The sequence below is a fragment of the Scomber scombrus genome, chromosome 8 (assembly GCF_963691925.1).
Source record: "Scomber scombrus chromosome 8, fScoSco1.1, whole genome shotgun sequence".
Classification (NCBI taxonomy): Eukaryota; Metazoa; Chordata; class Actinopteri; order Scombriformes; family Scombridae; genus Scomber; species Scomber scombrus.
This window is the reverse complement of record NC_084977.1, coordinates 8,443,143-8,467,693: the sequence shown is the minus strand read 5'-3', so window position 1 is coordinate 8,467,693 and position 24,551 is coordinate 8,443,143. Positions and strand designations below refer to the sequence as shown.

The 24,551-nt window shown below is 42.9% G+C and overlaps 1 protein-coding gene across 2 annotated transcripts in view; it reads right to left on the bottom strand.

Moving 5' to 3' along the window:
- sh3rf1 (SH3 domain containing ring finger 1) overlaps positions 1 to 21,505 on the bottom strand; it is a 29,510-nt gene extending 8,005 nt beyond the window's left edge. The window contains exons 1-5 of one of the 2 annotated variants that reach the window (XM_062424305.1): positions 21,437 to 21,505; positions 19,800 to 20,301; positions 3,205 to 3,480; positions 2,579 to 2,674; positions 957 to 1,262 (exon numbers count right to left, since the gene is read on the bottom strand). In XM_062424305.1, the coding sequence (XP_062280289.1) occupies positions 957 to 1,262; positions 2,579 to 2,674; positions 3,205 to 3,480; positions 19,800 to 20,180 (1,059 nt within the window). In that variant the 5' untranslated portion in view covers positions 20,181 to 20,301; positions 21,437 to 21,505. Of the gene's footprint in view, positions 1 to 956; positions 1,263 to 2,578; positions 2,675 to 3,204; positions 3,481 to 19,799; positions 20,302 to 21,241 lie in introns of both variants that reach the window. The other variant, XM_062424303.1, reaches the window with a different exon arrangement.
- Positions 21,506 to 24,551: the final 3,046 nt, after the last annotated feature.

The following is a 24,551-nucleotide window of genomic DNA, read 5'->3' as shown; positions in this document are numbered from 1 at the left end:
ACAGAAGGTACCTTCAAGAGAAAAAAATGAACAAAAAATAAAATAATAATACAAAAGCAGAGTTAGCTACAAGCTGAACCGTCAAATTGTTGTCAAACCACTTGTTCCACTGTCTTTATACTCTTCAGACAAGTGAATAGCCAATTTAGTCGATTTTTAACAACATGCCAACCTGAAAAGATCACCTTCACCTGATTATGTGATTTCATACACATTTACGATTATCCTTTGGCCATTTTGAATTTACTCAGACAAAGACAAATGACACTTGTCCTGTCCATCTGTATGGACCTCTGACAGTCCTCTGACTGTCTAGCACCAAGTCAAGGTTTCAGTCTCCAGTGGCTGGCAACTATAAAGCAGCTGTGAGCTGCTGTCATGTCGGGGGTTGGTGTGGAAACCTTGAGGGCTAAGCTGGAGTCGTTTTTGCGGAGAGTGGAGTCACGCATCCATGATTTCAAACGCTTGGATGGAGCAATGGCCTGTTTGGTATAATGGGGAAAAGGGAAGTCGGCCTAATTGCTGACAGAAGGAGAGCGGAGCCTTTGAAGAGCAACAAACATCTTGTGAAAACAAAAAGGAGCTGAATCTGGACTTTGTGTTCTCCATGATTTGTGTGTTACATTGTTCTTTTTTCCAGTTATGCAATTAAACACCACTGAAAAGGATACTGACAAGTCATATGGTTGAGAGAGTCATCTCGTCCAGTATGCTGGATTAAAGAATGCCTCACTAAACGGTGAATGAGCATCATAGTGAGGCTATGTAATACATTTGAACATATGAATGTGGCCCAGTTGAAAGTGTGAAAAAGGACACATGTTTTAAATGCCGCTTATTGACGTGTTTTACGCTTTTATAAATTAACTTTCTGATTTTAGTCACCATATCTAGAGGTGACCTCGAATGCAGCAGGTGCTCTCCTTCATTTCCTCCCTTCCTGTGGAGTATCTTACCTGTGAAGGTGCGCTGCAGGAAAGCCCCCCACTGATCTCCCCAATTCTAGCAGCCGCTGTGGGGTTGCTGGAGCTGATGAGGACCGGGCCGCTAATCTCCATGGAGTGGCGCTGGGGAGGAGGAGCTAGCACGGGTTTGTGGGACATGGTGAGAGAGGTGAAGGAATGTCGCTTCTTGCTGTTCTTCTTCTCCCCTGCCCGCTGGGCACCATTGCTCTGGGGCCCTGAGGAGGCCCCCTCGCCAGAGTCTCCGCTGGAGTCTGACGGCTTGTCCAACTCTATAAGCTGACGAGCTGCCAAGTTGAACTAGGAGAGAGAGAGAAAAGGGGCAGGGGGGCAATGGAGAGAGTAGTAAAGGGTGAAATAACAGATAGAGGGGAAGGAGTGATGGAACTGAGAGTATTAAAGTGATGATGAAAACTGTCACTCTGCATCTTTATCTATCTGTATCTCATCTGTAGAGATGATGAGCAGCAGAGTGACCCATCAGGTCTTCACATGGGACACATTACTCTGAAGTAGGCTATGAGAGTGCAGGCTTTGTGACCCTTTCAGGCACCATCATGTGTGACTCTAAGTAAAAATCAAAGGAGGAACACTAAACAGATTTCAGTTAATCACAGGGTGCTCTCACTCGCTGTCACACATCGCCCCCAAGCAGCTCCCTCTACTTAGGACATAAAAGCTAAGCGTTTGACTCCAATCCAGAGGAGAGCCTGTGCAAGTTCATCCCTGACATGTCAGCACATTAAGACAGTCATACAGGATTAAAAACTAAATATCAGGTGAAAAACCTCATTACATTTAAGACCACCTTTAACAGCACTTGTATATTACTATATATAAATAACCAGAAAAGGCAACAAAGGCTCCTCAGACAAAGACAAAACTATGACCTAGGAAAACTTTTTATGAGCTGCTCTATATGTTTGTGATGGTTGCTGCATGTGTTTATGAAACCCGAACACGACTGCTTACCATGTAGTCAGAGAACAAAATGTTCTATTCTGCTACAGTGTTTCCTGCTGTGTAATATCACAACAAAGGATAGCCTTAGAAATATTCTGTTAATGTAAAACACTCTCTCGGTGTACAGAAATATGAATATTTATTGCTCCTGGATAGAATACATATAAGAAGGAATAAAGAACATGAGGTAAGAAAGCAATGCTTCTACCCCCTACTTTATCCAAGACTGAAAAACTATTCTGAGATTTTTCCATTGTTCTAACTAAGTTTTGCAACATGATATTGTTTCTGCTTGTTTATGATTTTTATAATAATGGAGTGCACAGTGCCACTCACAGCTTTTAAGTAAAAAAGAAAAAGAAAAGAAAGAAATAATCTTTAAAAGGACAGATTTACTTCATTCTGTCTGGATTATCCCATAAGCTTTTAAGTGATACCTGTGAAGCTCACAGAGGGAGACACTGTCTAAATCTTCAAAGACATGTTTAGTGCTTCAATGAAACATATAAGCATTTCAAAAAAGGAAGAGAAGTATTGTACACATTTTGCAAGATGTGTTCAAAGCATCTTGGCGCTCTGCTGATCTCCACGAGGCGTTCGATCCACTAATGATCTGCAACATTTTGAAAAGTGAATGTAGTTTGTTTTCTTACCTCGACGTATGAGATGGGAAAAATTCCGATTTTATCTCCCAGCATTCCCTCTGCCCAGTTTTCATCCACTCGACGGATCACAGTCAGGATATCGTCCTGAAATAAAGAGACAGAGAGCGGCGCTGCATGAGAGAAAACTTAATTAAGGATGCTGCTAACTCAGAGTGTTTCTCCTCCATGAGGAACAAACACTAAACCGAAATAATGAGGAAGGGACAATGTTTTATTAAAGAGAACATGCCCAAGAATTAAAAATACTGGCGTCTGAGGCATGGCCTTTCTGCATGGAAAACTATTTAGTAAGCTTGTTTCTCTTTTGGTCATGCAGCACATAAACATCTGATAACAGAGTACAAAAGCATCTAAGTGTGATCCAAACAGCTGGGCAGATAGACCCACTTCATAACTGTAGTTAAGCCCTGCCTCCCTCTGTATGGCGTTCACTCTGTCCAGACTAATTACAGTTGTTCATCAAGAGGCCTGGCTCAGAATCTAAACCCTTACATTTTAACACACGCATAACTTGAGAAAATGAACGCTTAGTAGACAGTGCGTCACTGTAATGAGGCGTATTTGTGTTTTACAGCAGTGACCGCGTGGCAGAGCTGTGGGTGTCGCAGTCTCACCTTAGAGAAGGGCAGGCAGTCCTTGTCTGCCTCCTTGTCTTTCAGCTCAAAGTCATAGAGGGCTTTGCACTGAGGTGGCGGTTGTGGCAGCGGCTTGATAACATGGACGAAGTTGGTGGGGAAGAAGCCATGGACTCCGCCCATCTCGCCGTGGTACCAGTTCTCGTCCACTTGTCGGCGCAGGATGATGATATCGCCCTTGCTGAACTTGAGGTCTCCTGGTTCCTTGCCGTCGTAGTTGTAGAGCGCCTTTGCACACGGGAGCTGGGGTATGCCCTGGAAAGAGATTGACAATTTGAGATGTGAGAAAGACGGATGACAACAAGAAAAGACTGTAATGATTCTAATTATAGCCAGCAATGATGCTGGATTCACAAAATTAAGTATACATAGCAATGCTTGAATGCTTTCTATGGTCTTGATTTTCTGGTGTAGAACAGAAACGAAAGAGTTACTAGCAGCTTTCAAAAAGGGCAACACAAAACATTATGCTTTCTCTTTGTGAAGTTAGTTTTAGTATATGGTGTCGAATTGGGACACAAACTTCGTTCAAAGCTGTGGGATTCATGAAAAATTAACCACTAATCGAAAGTGCACTTTTCAGAAAGGTACTACAGCAGAGAACAGGGATTGAAAATATGCAAGTGAAGGCCCAGAGAGGCACTGTAACAAGCTTGACAACAGTCCATTTAAACATTTTTTTAAATCCATCAAAATTCAAAACAGTGTTCACAGTGCGCCTCGTCACTCCTGAATTAACTCGAAAGCAGACACTGAGGGAATTTAGTTTGTTTTTTAACACATGAAAAACATAAATCAGTAGTGTATGTGTGTGTTTCTGTAGAGACAGTACGTGTCCTGACAGTGACTCAGTCTATGTGCTGTGCTCAAAGTTTAAGTATGATGAGCCCGGCTGGTTGTGACTAGCCGACTAACGCCTTCAGAAGGCCCAGGGCTCTGTCCCTTTATCTTGCAGAGGAAGGTTTTGTATCTCAGCCTGCTAACCCGGAGTCCTGAAAGGCCCATTCAGGGAATGACAATCCAGGGAAAGAGGAACAGGGAGCGGGGGAGTGTGTGTTTGTGTGTGTCTGTGTGTGTGTGTGTGCGTTTGGGGGGGGTTAGCAGGATAGAGAATCATCAATGTTCTCCATTCAGGGTGGGTGTCCATGAGGAAGGCTTCAGTTCAAACCAACCCCCTACCATTTATCCCACTTGCTGTTAGACATCCTCAGCAGTGATCAGAATCACAAGCACTACAAACTGACTGCGACTCGACAACTGCGGAGTCGACGAAGAATATAGACAGAGATAAGAAAAAAGTGCTGGGACTCATGCAGATACTGACGGGGTGAGAAAGTTAGCCAGAGAGAGATGGGTTAAAGCAGAGTTTGGAAATGGCTCTGCAGTCTTGTTAAAGGCTAATGAACCGTTTAAAGGCTCAGAGGAGAATAAAAGTACAGAATGAGCCGTGATGGTGAGCCAGGGTGACATTACCCTGCTGCAGAGAATCACAGCCTGAAGCACAGAGCCAATCAGTCTCTGGCTCGGCTGGTCCAGCCTGTGGGGAGAGAGCAGCAGGAGGAGGGGTACTGCAGCCCCCCCCCCCCCCCCCCCCCCCCCCCTCCCCTGCACACTGCACTGGAACTGGGCCTCCTTTCAGGGGGGAGAAAAAAAAAACGGGCTTTTGAGCCCACCCAGGCCTGGCAGGGAGTTTCGTGATGAAAATGCAAATGAAAAGTGGAAGCTCTGCCATTTTTGTTTCAAATGACAGAACAGGTTCACGCTACACAAAACCAATGGGATCTAATTACATGGTAAGTATGAAATGCTTGTCCCCTTGAAACTGTGGAGTTTGTAAGAGCTTGTTTGTACACAGAGGCCAAGACTTAAAAAAACCTTTAGCAATAGCACAGTGTCCAAAGTCAGCACTCTTACATAATAGCTCTTGCACATGGCAAAAGCGACTGCACTCATAAAAAGATGTTGGTAAATAAAGTCCAACATGTAACACTGTACTAGAACAATGTGTCCTTTCTGTTAACCAGATTGGCCAGGTGAGACTTACGGAAAAGTCCACATTTCCCTGCCGATTTCAACCGGATGAAAGAGGTGTTTCTCTGATGGGAGTTCAGTATTGGTCAACACAGAGCACGCTCACTCCAGGGGTAGTAGGTTTTGTTTCCACACTACTTCTCAGCTGGTTCTTGATCTCCCTTGTCCTGGCCTCATAAAAAGAGGGCTTGTCAGCAGAGTTACATTTCCATGTTTCACTCGACTTAACATGGTGAGAAGGAGAGAGACTGACTGTAGGGGCCTCTGAAAGTAAGAGGTGGAGTCGGTGTGCAAGACAGAGGAATACTGAGGGGGTGGGGGTTAATATCCGGTTTGCATCCATGGAGACAGTGCTGTTGTGTCTGCAGTGGACCCGCATAGAGCTACGCAATCACTCCTGCCCAAACGTCCCCTCTGGAAAACAGAAAACAGTTGGGACTGTGCTTCTAACAGGAACGAACAGAAGAGAGATGAACACTTGCCACCACAGAGATGCTATAAAAAACAGCCTCATCTCAGCACACAGTCACACATTCAGACATACACATCCTCCTTGCTTTTATTGCTTTTAACCCGTCCCCAGGGGGAGGAAGACTGCATCACGGTACGTCTCTGCATGAATCACTGGCAAAGAAATGTGGGAAGTTCCGTTTCGAAATTCGCGGCACAGAAACACCAGAAAGCCACAAGAGAAGACGTCAACATCCGACAAAGGAGGGGCGACTCAAGTTTTTTTCTCACTCCACCTCTCCAATTGTTCTCAACATCTGCGGTGAAAGTTTATGGAAGTAATTATACAGCAGCATAAGCCACTGTTGGGTTGCTGTATCAGACTTTTTTGCTACTCTAATGAGAATCTGCAGGCAACATCTAATGACTACTAGCTTCTTTCAAGATTTAAAGGTACATGATTACACACAGCTGCAACACTCCACTTAGACCCCATGTAACTAATAAGCAGTCTGTGGGGCACAAAACGCTTGTGGTTCTTTATTTTGAGGCCTGATTATAATTTTTTTTTTTTTTTACAATAAGCAAATTATATGAACAAAACAACATCAAAAAAACAAATTCTTAGACTGCACCTTTACTTCTTCTTCGCATAGTACCGATAACATTTAAAATCACAAAAATGCCAGAATACCAGTATCCAGCAGTCCAGCCTTCTCAAACTGGGGACTGTACCTTCACTATCAAATAACACACGTGATTTGGTTTATTTTGGTTCGCAGGCTGCTTGACACAGTGGTGAATATGCTGATCAGTGAAGTACAAAACCAGTTCAATGGGTTGTTTTCAGCATTTAATGTGCTATTACCTGTATTAGCGGCGCTAACAAACGGTTAATGAAGTGGGCTACACCAGGCAGCTAATTTCACATCCCTCTGTCACTACATTTAAGAGTTGTTAATAGTTGGAGGGACTATAAAGCTAATAGTTTTTTGTTTTTTTTAACTGAGCGTTGTGTCATTTTGCCTTGGGTATCAATTTTACAGTTTTATTTACCACTGCAGTGCTAAAATATGAATTTTTGTCCACCGATATCCTTCAGTGCTTTGTTGGAAATCAATATATAAACATAAGATCTGGAGTGAAACTTTTCATACTTGCGCTAGGAGAGAGGGCTAACAATGCTAACTTAGCCATGTGTGTGAAGAGACAGACGGACAAGCGGACAAAGACGGAGACAGAGAGGGAGAGAGAGACAGACACAGAGAGGAAAAGAAAAGATTAGGCTCAATGTGCAGAGCATCAGCTGGTGTGTGCAATTACTCCTGTATAGCAGATAATGCAATTAGACCTGTGTGCTAAGGGGATTTGGCTGTTAAAGTGTTCTCTTCCACAGCACTGGATTATAACTGAATTACCAAAGTGTTCTGCTCTACAGCACAGCCAAATGTCAACAACCAGTGAGCAGAACCGGCACAAAAAGCACAGCCCCTGCATGTATGTAGCTCCACGGAGGTAAGGCTAGGTCAGATGGGGATAATTAAGCTAACAGCTTGCCTTTAGACAGTAATGTTTGCGAGAGACGGTTTAACAGCAACGAATTAGGCGTCCTGTCAACAAAATCACACAACCATTATGAGCCTGAAATGCATCAAACATAAAATGAAAACAGCTTTTTTACACTTGTATAATACAGCTGTGATACCTCAAGGTTACATGTAACTTTTGCACCGTCAGCAGTTCAAGAGTTGTGTGCAACCACAGTAGACAGAAACCTTTACCCCCTACGTCTAAGTGCCAGACATGACTACACACCCATATGGACACCTCCAGGAGCTCTGCGGGTGGGGGGGTTGCAGAGTGAGGAGAGGGTACTGCTGCCAAAAGAGTATGTGCGAGGGCGGGTTTAGTCTATCAGGTTTGCACTTCTACAAACATTACAGGGCCAAGATGTGTCAGACGTTTCGACCAGAGGGAGCGTGAGCGGCATCTGCCACGCCGACCAGGTGGTCACAGGACATTTGTTGTTCATTACCGGGTCACTGTTTACTGAAGATCTTGCAACTAACACTGTGGAACAAAAAAAAAGAAAAGAAAAAAAAAAAAGTGACACATGGTGGGAAGTGAGGAATTCAGAGTGCAGGGGCCATCTTGCTTCCATTAGCACTGCATTAGTTTAAATTGATTCCTAATGGCTTTTTTAATGACCGCTGTACAGCTGTCTTCCACCCACTCCCCGCTCTGCCTAAAAACCTGAGGAGTTATTGGTGTTAAATGCGGGAACTGGGCTACAGACGAAAAGCAGCGATATCAAGCTTATCAAAATAAGTGTTTTTTTTTTTTGATGTAACCAAAACTAACCAAGCACACAACTGGGTGATTGATTAGGTGCACAAAGTCAGGGTGGTTGAGAGCAGAGGCTGAACCTGTGTAATTATTTGTATTGTTGGGAATGAGTTTATCTTGTTTAAAGGGTTTTTCCCATATATGATTGTGTTAAAAGTTACCTCTGTTTCAATGCACTGATAATGGGTATGTTATGTGAATGAGCTGAACTAACTGTTCTACTTGCTTGGATCTCAAATTTTGAAAGTGTCCTGTCCAAAAAACATAAACATGAGTATCACCAAGAGTACTATTGAATTAACATAAAGGAAATTATACTGTAAACATGCCTCTCTTTTAATCACTGGCATTCAAATCAAGCTGTCACACGGGGACTTTCAGACGAGCAGCTCGTCACACCAGAACCTCATGACAGTTTACTCATCTTGAGCTGTTGTCTTTCTCTCAGTTTAAGACAAAAGAAAAACTTTCATTCTCTGGTTTCTATGGAAACTCCTCACAGCAGCACTTTTGGGTCTATTTATGGGTCTCTTGACAGCACCGTGAATCTTATGAAAGAGTGTCATTCAGATTCGAGCCAGCGTCCAGTCCTGGGAGAGGGTGCAGAGATGGGGGCCCGGGGCAGTGGTGAATTGGCCCTCACCTCAAAGAAATAAATACACATTTTGTGAAGGACGCTTGTTCGCTTTCTTGCTCTGAGACAGACGAAAAGATCAACAGTGATCTCATGTCTGTGCGCTATATATAAGACTAAAGCTAGGAGCTAATTTTATTAGCATGAGTACGGAAACTGGGGAAAACAACTAACCAGGCACAGGTACAACATTTTTTTTATGTGCTCAAGCAAAGTCATTCTGCTCAAAAATCGAAAGTGTTAGATCCAACTGTGAGCGTTCAACATGTGCATTACATACCCAACTATTCCAGTAATCATCCTGTAGTAACCACAGTGAGAAATACTGTAAATCAATGAAATTATAATTATTGTATGGCAGATTTACAGGATTTGTGCATCAATGTGATAAATTACCGTAATTTGTCAGATACTAATTTCTTTGGATTAACACAACTGGCATTTCCATTTGGTTATTAAGTCAGGATTAACTTCTGCCTGACAAGCTTGCATGTGTTTTGTACACTCAGTGCACCAACGCTTCTTTGAATTTAATGAGAAGGCTACATTCTTAATTCAGTGCAATTGTTGGGCTGAACTCGGGATGCCGTAGCGAGGAAGTTTTCCCAGCAGACACGGGGGCAAGCCAGAAGACGTTGCTTAGAACAAGTCGTCGAGACACACGCCAAGAGCAGGCTGAGCAGGTAGAGAGCGGGAGAGTTACTGCCAAAAACAAGCACTGAGAACTGGGGAGACATGAGAGCAGATGCTCCCTAACAGTTAAGCCTGATATATACTTCTGCGTTACGTCGAAGCGTAGCTACGCAGAGCTCTCTGCGTCGAAGCGGACCCCTACGCTGTAGCCTGACGTGCACCTCCAAAAAATCCTAACTACGCGTCACGGCAATGCGGACCGCAAGGGTTGTGATTGGTCCGCTCAAAACGTCAGTTCCTCCGACAGTTGCTTTTTCCGGTCTTTCTTCCTGCAACACCGCCATTATTATTAATAATGAACAAAAGGTATGTGTTTTCTGTTATTAGCGCACATAACGCACATAGCACAATGCTACATGCTACTGTGACCAACAAAAAACAAAAAAACCATGCTACTGTGACCGGAAGATAAACAAGGATACGGATATGACTCCTCTGAAACCACACACACCCCCTAGCGGCATGGCGGTGAATTGCAGAGCAACGCGTTCCCTCGACGCAGGGACTATAAATGGCCAACGACGACGTTAGGGCACTGGCGTAGCTACTCCGTCGACGTAACGCAGAAGTATAAATCAGGCTTTACACGTGTTTACAACTGAGAGCAGGAGGGAGGACAAATCTACTGCCGCTGCGGACCGTCACAGAGCAGACACTTTCGGTTTAGAATTGTTGCATCCATCATCCGACTAAGATAATAAGCTTAATATTTTACAAAAGAAGAGTTTTTTATTTGATAAATAAATGAATGATACATTTATAAAATCGCAATCAAGAAACTTGGATTTGGAAAATTAACTAAATCTGTTTTATTTCCCTTATAAAAAAACAAATGCCCGACCATCGTGTTACACCAACTAGCAAACCTAGACTGAACACGGTCTGAATCTTTTGAAAATATAGTTTGTTTTTGAGTTTTACTTCTTTCAGAAGATTTCCATAAACAAAAGCAACGAGCAGAGATCCAAACCCATAAAATCTAAGCAATGTTCAGCCTCAGTGTTGTGGGAACCATTTATCTACTTGACTGCAGACAGAGGCAATAATCCATTCAAGCTTTCCGAGGGGCTTTACTGTATGACAACTGTGCTTGTTTGTTTCCCCTCACTACATATTAGCAAATGAGGTTCCACATTAGCCTATAGGCATCGAAAAACACCCAGAGGAGTCTGGAGGCCAGATGGAAGCCCAGCTCACATGTGAGGAGGACAGGAAGTTTCCGAAAGCCCACGAAACTCTCCTCCTGTTCCTCCTCATGTTCATGCGTTTCTAAGGTCACTGACAGCATCTCTCAGTTAGTCTAATACTTCTATACCGAGAGAGATAATGTCTTCTACTCTCCTGAGTGCCAGTTACTAAACCACTCACTGACCCCAGCAATTTACAGTTTTACTGCCAGTTCCTGACCTTGAGCCATAGCCTGGGGGGCTCATGGGAATCTGGGTGCTAGATTATGATCAAAGCCAGTCAAGGTACAGGGCCCATAAGGCTGCCATGTGCAAAACCGGGAAGTACATTGAGATTTCTGCCTGAAGAGATAGGTGGAGTTGGTGGTGGGGTCTATAAAAACATTCAACACATGGATATATAATCAAGACAATTCTGCGCCAACTGCACTAAGTAAGCTAGAGATTAGTCATCAGAAAGAAAGCATTTTAGCAGGAAGGGAGTATGGATTTATGGGAGAGCGTTTGCACACACTGTAGAGCTGTCACACATACGGTTTTCATGAAGCTCGGGTGTATGCGTAGGCTCTACTGTGAAAATGCAATTACACAAAACCCCCTCAAACATGAACTGGCACATGATCCCTTTGTGCAGCCCAATGTCCATGTGCTGGTTTCTTTACCTGTCTGGCCTCACATGATGGCGAAGGGTTGTTCTGGGTGGCCTGGGGGATCACCCAGTCTGCTTGAACAGAACTCTTTAACTCTGTGCCAGTTCATACACTGGACTTAACAATTGTTCTAACAGGAACCCACTTGCATTTCAGAGCGGACAGAGCGAGCAAGGAAGCAAGATACAAGCTAGAAAGAGCATGGCAAAGGAACAGTTTGAGATCAAAAGACTGGAAAGAAAATTAAGCAGGCTGAAGACGCATGAAATCCTGGACCTATATCATGGTTCTGTGACACGGACATTGGGTAAATAGCCCTGACTAATTTAGTAAAACAACAATTGGGGCAGGGACTGGGATACACAGCTGATGAGCCAATGACAACTATCATTTGATATACATTCCAAATAGTTTTTAAGCATCAAGAAAACAGTCCAATAAATGCTAAATGTATCAGCATGATAGAGGACATATATTTATTTGTAACACTTTTTTTGTACAACCAGTGAAAACAAGTGGGTAGACACCTCACTACTCAATAAAATATTTGGTAAGAAGTATTATGTCAGTCTGCACTCAGCTGGTAACTACCTTGGTTTGTCAGATATTTCATTTGCTGGATTAGCACTAAGACATGCTGCTCATAAGAAGTTAGCTTGTATCCAAGCTACAGAGGGATTGGCTCACAAATGTCACAGTATCTGTGTATTGAGTACCGGTCAATATGAGCTGAATACTAAGCATTTCCTCACATTACTCTCCACTGTGCTGGTGAAAGCGTGCAGTGTCTGTGGCCTTTTGTTCCTCTAAGTCATTCAGTGCGAGCCACCTGCTCTGCTTAGGCTGACTTCGATTTACGCACAGTGTTCGAAGTCGAGGGGAAATTTGACAAGGAATTGGACGAGACTCTGTAGGCTGGTGAACCTCAAACAAAGCCTCTTGTAGCCACTACTACTATGTTGTCTCCCAGTTATCTTTATTAAGTGTCTGACTGTTTCTCATATGCCTGCGTATCTCTCAATTGTCCAGTGTTGCGTGTCAGAACAGTGGGCAAGTGAAGATCATTTGCTTGCATTGGCTGGTATTTCTACGCCTCAACAGTGGAAAAACAAAGCCTGGATATTGACATAGTGCTGGCTAAGGGCCAAGGGACAAACACTACATCTGTTCTCAGATTCAAGAAGCTGCACAGTACTGACCATTTTTCACTTTCTTAAGAAAGTGTGAGTGTGTTTGTCCATTCCACCCTCGACTCAACCCAGATGTAACATGTAGCTGCTAGCTTTTCTTTAACTCCACTGAATGCTAAGTGAGGCATCGCATAGAGGAGTGAGAGCGTCAAGGAGAAAATCAGAGGAACTCACAGTGTGGGGCACTCACTAGATTCGTGTTCTTCTGCAAAAGATTACACTATTAAACTTCTCAGATTTTCTTTACATTACTACATGTAATGTAAAATAGGCTAAATTATATTTTCAGTGATGTGAATATAAAAGAAAATGATTATTTGAAAGGAATCTATTAATTTCATGTCTATTGTGGTGATGAGTCACAAGTCACCAGTGGTAACTGGTCATGACTAAGACCAGAGACATTTGACAAGCAGACGATTCAGCTGGCAAATACTCACATTACAAAAATCCCAGGTTGCTGTGGTTACTGTGCTCCTCAGCCCACAATAATACCATTAAGAACAGGAAAGAAAGGAGAAACAGATGCTGGTGCCTCTAAAACAAATCAGGATGTCCATTAACATAGGAACTAATGAGCCTCTCCCTGATATTATCAGCATGAGATTACACCTTCCTGTCAATAGAAATACAAGCTAGTTGGCTCAAACCTGCATTGACATTTCAAGATAGTTTTGTCATAGGTCTGTTTGTGTACTGGCTACCCACCTGTGTTTTTGTGGGTGTGCACTATGTAATGGGTCCTCCTGATCTAAGATCAGTCTGTGACTCATTAAAACAAACATTGCCCTGGCTTCCTTGGGCCAAAGTCGCAGAGGGCTTGCTGCGTGTTTGTGTAAAACAACTCAGCTCAAAGTACATTTAGCTCTAATCTGAACAGTTATGATGTGGATACAAGGTGATGTTATTCTCTAGTCAGTTCTTCTGGTGAGATGTGTGTGCAGAAAGCATATTATCACTGAAAGTCCCCCCTCAAGCCTGGGTCTTTGTCAGTCAACGTCAATAATTAATCAAACACTGTCAGCCAGAGAGACCCCACACATGAGGAGTAACTGAGAAACACAGGAGTTCTGCAGCCTGCTTTTCAAGATGTTGTGCCGCTTTCTTCCAAAATGAAATACTGATTATTTCTGATTATTCCCAAACTGTATTGGAAGAGACCCTTCTAGTATTGGAATGAAGACATATGTACATAAAGATATTTCGACTAAGAATCTTAGTCTCTACCCTCAACTAAAAACATACGCTTTAAGGAGCAGTGTATAGTTTTCAAGTCTCTACTGATAATGACTACTGTTTTGCCTGATGCTGAAAATATTATGGTGAATCACATGTGGCTGGACAGTAACAGTCATACTTTTCTTATTAGGGAACATATACAAAATAATCCAGTCACTTTGAAGGATGGAGTGCAGCACTTCATCCTCTGGACTTAGTACTAGATACCCCACTGCCTTCTCAAAGCTGGAACGAAGATGTCATTCAGGGGACAAATGCAGATTAACTGCACCTTTGGGCCTCAAAAGAAAAACAGGAAACTTTTCAACACGTAACAGAACAGCAAACACATGCAGCTTACACAAGAAAGTCCTGAAATCTGAAGAAAACTTTGAATATTTGATAGTTGGTTCTTTTCCTCGATCTCACAAGGAGGTCTGGGACCACACATCTCTCATGCAGCAGCAAAGGTGAGCCAGAGGTAGTCGCTGCTGCTTGAAGATGCATCAAGAGCCAGTAATAGCTTCGGGGTCAGAGGTCAAACAACTGAAAACGAGAACTCCCAGCAAATCACGATTCTGCCTTAGGGATGGGAACTAAACACTTAACATGCCAGCAGTCAAACGGCCCATGGATGACCAATCCTGGCCCACCAATCACAACACAGGGTGAGGGGTCAAACTGCTCTGTTAAGGCCAGGCAGGTATTAGGGGCACCTTGGGAATAGGGGAAGGACACAATAGGAGACATGTTGTCAAACAGCTGACTAAACAGTCATAAAAATAATTTCCACTGAAAATATTTGGGCAACTATTTGGTGTCAGAGCACAACACCCACACTAGGACGCTATTTGACGTAAAATTACTGGTATAAATTACATTATTATACGATTACATGAATGCCAAAGTGGGAAACGAATTGTTGATAAGTCAACAAAGCATTTTTCTCAAGGAACCTCGTCCAGTGGACCACACACGTTAAACGAGCGCTAAAAAAAGTATTTTGTTGGCCTCAACAGGTGTGATAGGACTGTGGTAAGGAAGGTCATGGCTGCTTCCCTTACTATTGTTATGCTGACAGACTTGGCAGGAGTTGAGACATGGACGGAAGAAGCAAGAGGAGAGGGGGTGTAGGCAAATATGGCATTTTTTTGGTTCGTGGACCACCCAGAGTGTTAAAACCCCTGGAAATGACAACAAACATTCACCCACCTTTGTTACCAAACCCTACACAATGAAGCTAAATGTAATCACCGGTTCAAGAAAGGGAGCTAGACAGTTCAAACTGTCCAAAAAATGATGGTCAGGTGGTCTGTACTTTGTATTAATATAAAAAGATGTCTTGCAACCAGATACAACCTCTGGAGTGTAGCTTTGGGGCTTTCAGGTGCAGAAGCATGTCACTGCATGAATGATTATCACAACCACAGGCTTCATTTATGCATATGACAGACACAGACCTCTAATATCCTTTCAAATCACCACATTTACCTGTGAGCCAAAGAACAGCATGTCTTACAGAAAAGAACAGACAGAAAATACACATAAATACATGTTGATGCTTAAAGGAGGTTTACTGAGGGTGAATGTGAGCTGGCAAGTGGGACGAGACAAGACAAGCCCGATGTTTTGAGGAAAAACAGTGACCTGCAACTTCTCATGGCATTCCTCGGGGACACACACACACACACTAACGTATAACATCCTCCTCTCCCTCTGTCTGGGGAAAAGAGGTTAAAAGGAGAGGGAACAAAACAAGTCAAGTCTTTTCTCTTTGTGTTTGGGCTAGAAAATCTTGAAAGACAAAAAAGACAAAGACGCAAACACACCCTTCACCAAGAGAGCAGTGTCACCCTACAATGAGGAGGCAACCATGGCTGCACCTTAAAAAAAATCACATGATTTAGTCCTTTGAGCTTCTCCTTGGGAATTATATAAACCCATACATGGAGGACAGTAATTTCCCACAGCATGACCCACCTCTTACTCATCCACTGTGAGTTTTCCAAAACATGGCTGGGATGGTAGAGATGTGAGAATTGCAAATAGGTGTTAAAGTGATGATCTATGTATGTTAGCAGCACAATACAGTGCCAACCCGTCCAGATACCCCTCCTCTTGCCCAATGCATGATAGGATAGGTGCTACTCAACCATAAGCCTGAATAGAATGAGCGGTATGGGAAATGGATATAGTGTGAAAATTCTGTCCATTTTTTTAAACACAATCTATGCTATGCACTTTAAATGTAATTTACAAATCTGGCACAAAAAAAACCCGCACTTGTCAACATGAAACAAACTTTAGGCGTATTACATAAGTGTGTGAAATACATAGTGGCAACCACAGACAGAGGCGCACAAGCTGCAGTAAATAACAAGTGTTTTGTTTCCTCAGAATGAGAGTCAGCAGTCAGCAGTAAGGGGAGAACGGGGAGCTGTGCCGACTCACTGTCTAATAAACTCTAATCTCATTAGACCTTTAACAGGCTCCAGCCTGGATTTAGACAGCAGGGAGGGAGGAGGTACATGGCAGAATTATGGGAGAAAAACACAGCCTGTGTCTGTGTCTCATAAGGGAAAATTACAGGTGGCTCCAAAATCCCTGACGAGCACTGTCCAGAAAGGTCGTGGCTACTTGTGGCCCTCCGTGGGAAATACAGAGGAGGCGAAAGAAAAGTGTGAGTGTGTTGAGAGAGCAGGAATGAATAGACCAAAGCCCTCTTTAAAAAAATTCCCAGTGGAAAGCAGTAAGTATGTGTTTGCCAGTATGTGGGCAGTGTGAGGGTGTAATAACGGGGTTCTGTCACACAGGCAGAGGTCAGCCAGCCGGCCAAGAGGAAAAGCTTTAACAACAATATGATGTCATCAAAGAGGGCCAGCGTGACTCATCGACCTCAGACGAGGGAGGCGCGCAGGAATTTTAATGAGATACCTCTACATAAGGAAACCATAAACAACATTCTTTTTGTGTGAAGAAATAAATCCACTACAAAGTGATAGGACGAAACACGCTGCGACTTTACTATAAAAATAACTGGGAACAAAAACAATTTTGTTCAAGACAAGTAGGATCAATCAGGAGCAAATAATAGCAAATTAAAAGGCCGTGTTTGGCTTCCTGTTTGCCAAGAATCAATTCAGAGGATTTGAAGATAATGAGAAATAATGACACAAGGAAGGCGCTATCACATGTAAGAGGCCTATAAAAAGAAAAAGAAAACTTTCCTTGTATAAAAAGCTCTCATTACCCAAGAAGAGACAATGACCTAATTATATCCCCAAGAGCTTAGCAGAGAATAGTTTCTCATTTCCCATTACCTAAACAGACACTAAGAGACAGAAAAACTTAAGCAGATACATACCAACACGTTTGCAATCAATAGGTAGTTAGCTGAAGTTATAATTGTAAATTAAGGCCTCATTACAAAATAATTATATTACATATTAAGGCACTGAATGTAATCTATAATCTAAACTGTGGCTAATGCACATCAACATTAAAAATGAACACTAAAGCTTTTATGAAGAAGGCAGAAACAATCACATAAGCAGCTGTATTTGAAGTCTGTGGGAGTACAGGCTCAACTCTCCAGAGGATGATAACTGAAGACATCCACGGAAATCTCTCTCTAATTCTTCTCCCCTCTCCCCTCGTTGGCTCCGACCCCTGACTACCATGACTCCGTGAACCCTGACCTTTGACTTCCAGACAACTCCAACGGCTTTACTCTCTCACGCAGAAATATCACTGATCTGTCTGCTCTCAATCTGTGTGAACAAAATACTGTGTTATATGAGTCAATAAGGGCGAGAGGACGAAGAAAAAAAAACATCTATGTAACAGAGCACCATGGAGGTGAGTCATCAACCTGACTGTGAAGGGCCAGACAACCGCAGCTCGACATTCAAGACGAGTCCTTTTCATTCTCTGCCATCAAAAGAAAATGCCAGGGCAGAGAGTCAAACAACTGCTGCAACCCCGGAGATGGTAAGAGGAGGGGCGTAAAGCTGACTGAGCAAGGTTACATTGCTAAACATTTGTCCCTTTTGGTCTTGACACCTTCACTTAACACTTATCAGCTTCTGTTACTGGTAGCCATACACACACACACACACACAATCTCTCTTGGCCACTCCATGTGTGTCGGTCACTCTGTAAGATCAGAGGGGGACCCGAGACAAAACCCTGTTGTGCATCTGTCAGGCAATCCCCACCGCACTCCCCTCCCAGCCATTCTCCTACCATATAAGAAGTGGAGGTGGAGCTTTGCTTGAACAGGAGGAGAGGGGGAGGAGGGGGGCACAGCACCAGAGGAACTAGTTCAAACCTTGGGATACTCCAAATATCGAAGTGGGGGACAGACAACGGCGACAATAAAGAAGTGGGAGTGAGGGTGTCACCCAGGGGCAATGAAGCGTTCGGTCCCCGTGGAGCGCCGGCCAGGGATCACGCTGGGCCATCAGCGAGAGCTTTGATCTCTGCCTTTTATGTTCTGAAAATGTTACACCTGCACGACCGTGTCTTTTCTTGTTCTCTGTCATTAGCGGGATGCCTTGGGGTGGCAGAAAAGACTCGAAAGACACCATTAGTTTCTAACACGACTTTCTACAAAAATAGTAGGAATACAAGGAAAAGAAGCCTTTGAATTATACAGACACACACACATGGCATGTTTGCCCCCACATACACTGTATGTGGGGGCAAACTACCTTGCCCATACTGAGGGATGATAATTGACTGTCAATCTCAAAAACATAAGAGAGATGAAACCCTGCGCTAGTTTCAAGTGTCTACCTCTTTATCTCCACCCAACAGGCTTTTTGGAATCAGGTGGGGTGGTGGTGGTGGTGGTGGTGGTGGTGGTGGTGGTGGTGGTGGTGGTGGTGGGGGGGGGGGGGGGGATTCCGTGATGCACAAACAGCTTTGGAAATGAGCACAAATCTTCTGAAGTGATACTATGGCAAATGAGGCGGGTCCACCGGTAGCGATTTACAGCGAGGTCTCTGATCTTCATACCTGCATGGCTCGGCAGATACATTATCAGCGCCTTGGTATTCCGATAATTTTGCGCAGGACCTTGACATCTTTTCATCTATCCTGTCCTCCCTTCGTGGAGACCAGAGCTGCTCAAAGATGGGGCCCACGGGTCTTCCACATTTTTCGCTCTCAGATTTTTTACCTGCAATAATCCTAAAGCTATCCTATCCACTGTGATGTTAAGAGATGACAGTTTTTTTTTTTAATGTAGCTTAACATATTTTGAATATTTTTTAGTGTATTAGAATGAAATATTTTAATTCCCTACCAATTAGTCTGGGCAGCTTGGAGAAAGTGGCACATTCACACGCAATTGTGATTTTGGGTTTTATGACTTATAAAGAGCAGCAGTTAGTGTGTATACAACAGGCTGGAGAAAACAGAGTTAACCCAGATATCAATAAGTGTCAAAGTCAACCAGTCATAAAACATAATGTGTCCAATAAGGTCTTCCAAAAAGGGGTCTGGGGATTGACTTTCCCACAGAGGAATGTAAATAAAAATTCCATGTAACCATAAAGGAACAAGAATACTGCTGTATCACTATCAACCTGTGTTCCCATGGGCTTATAGAAAGGGTACACTAAGGTGTTTTTTATATTCCATTGTTTTTAAAAGCTCATCTCTCTCTCTCTCTCTCTCTGTTGAATTATTCTGCTGAAACAATGATTCTACGAACACTTTCCAACTCCTTTCAGTACTGCAGATAATACAATCACCCTGCAGTCCCACTCTGCATTTCTAAAGTACGCTGACAAGCAGCACCGTGGCAGGGATCTCAAAGTGCAAGAAAGACTTTGGCATATGACAATGTCAGCAATTATGAAAGAACAGAGAAACCTCCTTACGGGAAAAGTCCAGCTGCACTCGGCACAGAGAGAGCAGAATTATTTGCTGGCTCTACTATTAACTGCTCTCATTCACTGCCATTAGCAATGTTGGGCAGTTAGTCAACTGGCTGGCTTTTGGATCACCATGATAACAGTTAATCCGCAGCAAAGATTAGAGAGCCAGTAATGCAACATGCTGCTTTTAATCCACACAGATTTTCACTGTTTTGTTTCAGCTTGACCAACAATGGGAAACACAGATTCATGCTCACTGATCCATGCTCAGTCACAGTGAGTATACTAACCCGGACAAGGGTGCTCTTGGCCTGAGCTCGCTGGGGTTGTGCTCCTGGTGTGCTCTGGTCCCTGGTACCACTGCTGTGCGCTCGGGCCACTGCTCCAGACGTACCATTTGTGCAGACTCCTGCTCCAGGACCAGCCCTTCGAGGCCTTTGCTTGATCCCATCCAGCAGGCGCACAAGGAGGATGTTGCTGGGGAGCTCATCCACAGCACACTCCACCAACGTCCGGCACTCAGGGCATCGCAGCTCTCCGCGAGAGCCTAGGATGCCTTGGAGGCATCGGCGGCAGAAGGTGTGCTGACAGGGAAGAACCTTCGCCGAGGCATCAAGCCGCTCCAGACAAACAGGGCACTCGAGCAAATCCAACAATACTGATTCCTCCATTCTCTGTGCGTTCTGCCTCTAATTCAGCAGAAAAAACATGATGCTGGTAAGGTGTTTTTTTAGGATGCAGGACCAGCGCTGTCACGTCACTCCCATGCCTCGGCTATGGCCATGGCATCAGCTAGAAAAGAGGGTCAAGACATGTAAATTACTCAACTGTGCACAAAGGAAATAGGTCATGGTATGCATGCAACAGACATCACATATGGCAGAAGCTTTGTACTGTTGCTTCATCTGTTGAGCAGGGGGAAATGTTACAGTTCAGCTGCCACATATATTTTATGTTATAACATAAATAGCTACTATTTAATACTGAAGCTGAGTGATAAGCTGCCAACACTGGTAAAACACCAAACTAATACCTTATTGTCTGCCATTGGAATAACGAACGAGAGATTAATGGCCAAGATAATCTGATTTAATCGACAGCCGATAACTACACTTGTAAACTGCTATCCTATCAGTATCCGTGGATCTCAACTTTTTGCAGGTTCAGCAGCGATAGAAAACATAAAAAGGCAAGCTACAGCAATGGAGCAGGAGTGAAAGACTGTGATTTGTCTTTCTAGAGCGAAAACACGCTGAGGGCTTTACAAAGAATGTACTCAAACTTGCTCTAATTTAAGAATGATTCAAATAAATCAGCCTGACTTAATATGTCTTCTGCTGACACCACAGGACTCCCCAATAGTACTCACTATGGTTGAAGCTTGTAACAGCGTAGCGTTACAGCAGAAAAAATGTCAATATTACGTAACACGGCATGAAAAACGTGTACTGTTACTTCTGTGACTTTTTATTACACTACTCGGCGCAGTCGTGTTTTCACGGACAAGCAACACATTTAAACTCCCAATGTGTAAAATAAAGTACATTTGCTAGCAGGGATCAGTCGAGCGGGTTATGTTACTTTTAACGCTGCCAGCTTTTAACCGACTAACATTCAGAAGTTTTTTTACAGCATCCAAACTTGACAAAAATGATTCTCATAACTCCCCAGACAGAAAGTATTCTATTTCAAACTTCAAAAGCCTTCTCCCACTAAATACAGTCCAGCTTACCTCTTCCAAAACAGGACTCCTCCTCTTGTTGCCCCGTATCTCCCAATTCTTGCCTCCTTGCTAACGTTACTAACTAGTTAGCGAGCTACCTAGAAATCTACTAAGCACTTCTCTGGAGTATTCAGCAGACAAATACAGTTGTTGTAACTGGGTAGACTTTCACTAAAAAGCGTATAACGTATGGTAAAAACATACCTATGTCAGAGGCTCAGGGAAACCTAACATGAAAAGGACACCGGCGAGGGAACGGGACTGCACCGGGCGCCATGCTAGTTATTCTGTTCTGCGGAACTGCTGCTGGAAACAAGCGGAGAGGGGGAGGGAGTGCGTGGGCTTCAAGGGCAGTCGGGAAAGGAGTTTTTACATAGTGCAAAAAGTACACATGAATCAACTAACAAATTACTCAAGCTGGACCTTCTGCAAATACATAGTTTAGGGACAATATTAATAACTGATACCATACAATATTAAATAAATAACACAACTGTTAAGCAGAGAAATCAAAACAATAAAATGTCGACTTGTCCAGGCACTGCATTGCAGGATTTTCGTCTGTCATTATATCATTATGGTGAAAACTTACTACTAGAAACAATTACACAATATAATTATGGTGATTTATTTATAATATTACCTGCATAAAAGTGCTTGAAAGCCAGACAGTATGCCTACTGATGACACATACGGTGGGATTTCCGAGGCGCACCTGAAGTCTGCGTCTAGTGTTGTCAAAAGGGCGTGAACTGAATCGTGTAATGATGTGTCAAAGAGCAGCATCTTTTCCCGGTTGGAGTGGAAAATAACTTGGTTTTTACTGGCTTATATAGCTATCCACATGGATGGTTTTGATTTAGGGCCAATTCTCATGGTACTCCAGTAAATGGCATCAACTCAAATTATCACCACAATATTGGATTTGTGTATACCTCAAGAAGGAGGCTCATCTGTTGTGTTGCGGTTTTCAAAAACCTCAGATACAATCAAGAGAGGTGCTGACGTATTTCGCATGGGCATAAAGTAAGTATCAATTAGCGGCCTACGTTTTTAAAAACACTTTAATCCTCATTTTGCAATATAAATCAGCTCAACAAGTACCGGGGAGAGAATAGGGACATCTGGTGGTGACGTTTTCCAGCATTTTCTAGTGAAAACAAACTGATTTAAGACACCACTCACTTTTTCTTCACCCACATTAGCCTGTACTGCAATTAGTTCAGGGCACTGTGTCTCAAACTAGTGCAAAAGTCAATGATGCAGTAGTTTGAGTCCTAGGCCTGCTTTAGAAGAGTTGAGGTAATGGTTATAAATTAGTGTTTTATAAATTTATAACCAGTCTTATCTGGTTCAGTGTGATTTGAAACTGTAAAAGTGTCCTATATAAATAAAAACTAAACCCTGCTTTGGATTATACTATTCTGTATCCATTATTAAGGCAAAAGTAAATGGGTGGATTTGTCACTGCCTGATATGAAAACGGATATAAAATGGCCCAGAGAGATAGAGAGAGAGAGATGGAGCACTTTCCCACACGCAATGCTGCTTATTGTGGAGAAAATAAACATTTGAAATAGACCTTAGAGTCTTTATAACCTTTGCAGCAGAGGCACAACTACAAAACTACTTGAGGGAGAGGAAAACGAATGACACAGCTAGACAATAAACATGTGATTTATTTTTATCTCCTCCGGAGGACACTGCATATTGAGCAAGAGGCAGAGATGAAGGAGAGGAAGAAAAGAGCAATAAAGAAAGAGATTTATATGGAGGTGGCGCTCTTCTGTCACATGTGATCCCATGGGGGCTGGCAGGAGCCCTCAGGTCATATTTCCACACTGTGAGGAGGCAGCACTCCGCCTCTCCACCTCTGCTGGAACAATGGCCCCTGCCCTCTTTTTCTGCTTGACCCCTATGTATTACTACACACTGACACTCTGTACACATGCAGTGTTGTTCTGTGGGAAAGACTTCAGCAGTTTTAATATTTAATGCTATTCAGAAAGGCACCAGGAATGATTTGTAGGCTTTGAAAGGCAATAATCTCTCAGAATGGCAGCACCTGAGGGCAAAAACAAGATCGCTGCACACAGGCACACACATACACACACACACGTACGCTCGTATATGATGGAGGTGACAGCTGTGTTACTGCCTATAAATGGGGACGAGGAAAGCAGGAGAGGACATGACAAGACATATGTCCCTATTTCCATGAAGGCATGAACCTTGACAGAAATATTACCCTCTCTTGTACAGTTCATTACTGTAAATAGACCTTAAAAAAGTGCATTTATAGCATTGTTCACAATAACAAATAGACAGTACTAAATCATTTTTTAAAAATGATTGCTTAATTGAAATTACACTAATGTTAAGATCAGGACGCTCACATCCAGTGATCCCCATTTGTAAGGCTTTCAAATTTACTAACTCAGCCTGAGGCAACCTGCTTTCAAATTAGATTAAGGACCCAAGTTGAATGTCAATGAATGCTGCCTGTTAATGGTTGAGTGTGCATATTTCTCTGTGGGGTGATTTTTCCTCTGAGAGCTAGGATCAGGCCAAACACACGCAGGCTTTATGGAAGAGAATTTAATTTATTTTCATCTCAAGTATGATGTCAACCAGAGAAACTGGGTGGAAAAAGTATGAGGCTGCAGCCTACAGGTCATATTCTGATCTGTCTTGATGTCCTCAAAGCTTAATTTTAGCGCAGTAGTCAAATTTAACAAAACTCATGCACAAAGCTTTGAATAGATCTGATGCATTCTATGTATGTAATTGAGCTTGCCTTTATTTACAGTATACTGCAACTTCAAAAACAAGTCTACCAGTCAGCCAAACTCAAAGGGAAAAAATTTGACGTTGTAATGAAACAGACATGAACAAAACCAACAATGGCGCCATACTGTGACTCCAAACTGAGCCTATAATGTTCTTTCCTCATTAAACACTTCAAAGAAATCCACATGCATTTAGTCAGAACTCCCTCATGCTCTTATCTCAGTATTTGTACAGACAGTTGCCTACATTCAAGTACTGCATATTCCTCTTAACAAGTGAAATGCAAATGCACAAGTGAGATAAAAACGATCACCCATGCATAATACAAGTCACATAGTAGGACATAAAACAGAATTACTAAATTAGAAATGAAACAACAAACAAACATAATGCCACCCTGCAATATAAATATTGAATGAATTGCTGTTGTGCACAGCAACCTTAAGTGCTGAGGCAGATCCGAAATGTGTGTTTGTTCATGGCAAAACAAATTAATTTACATGTAATTACCACCTAAATTTTTAATAAA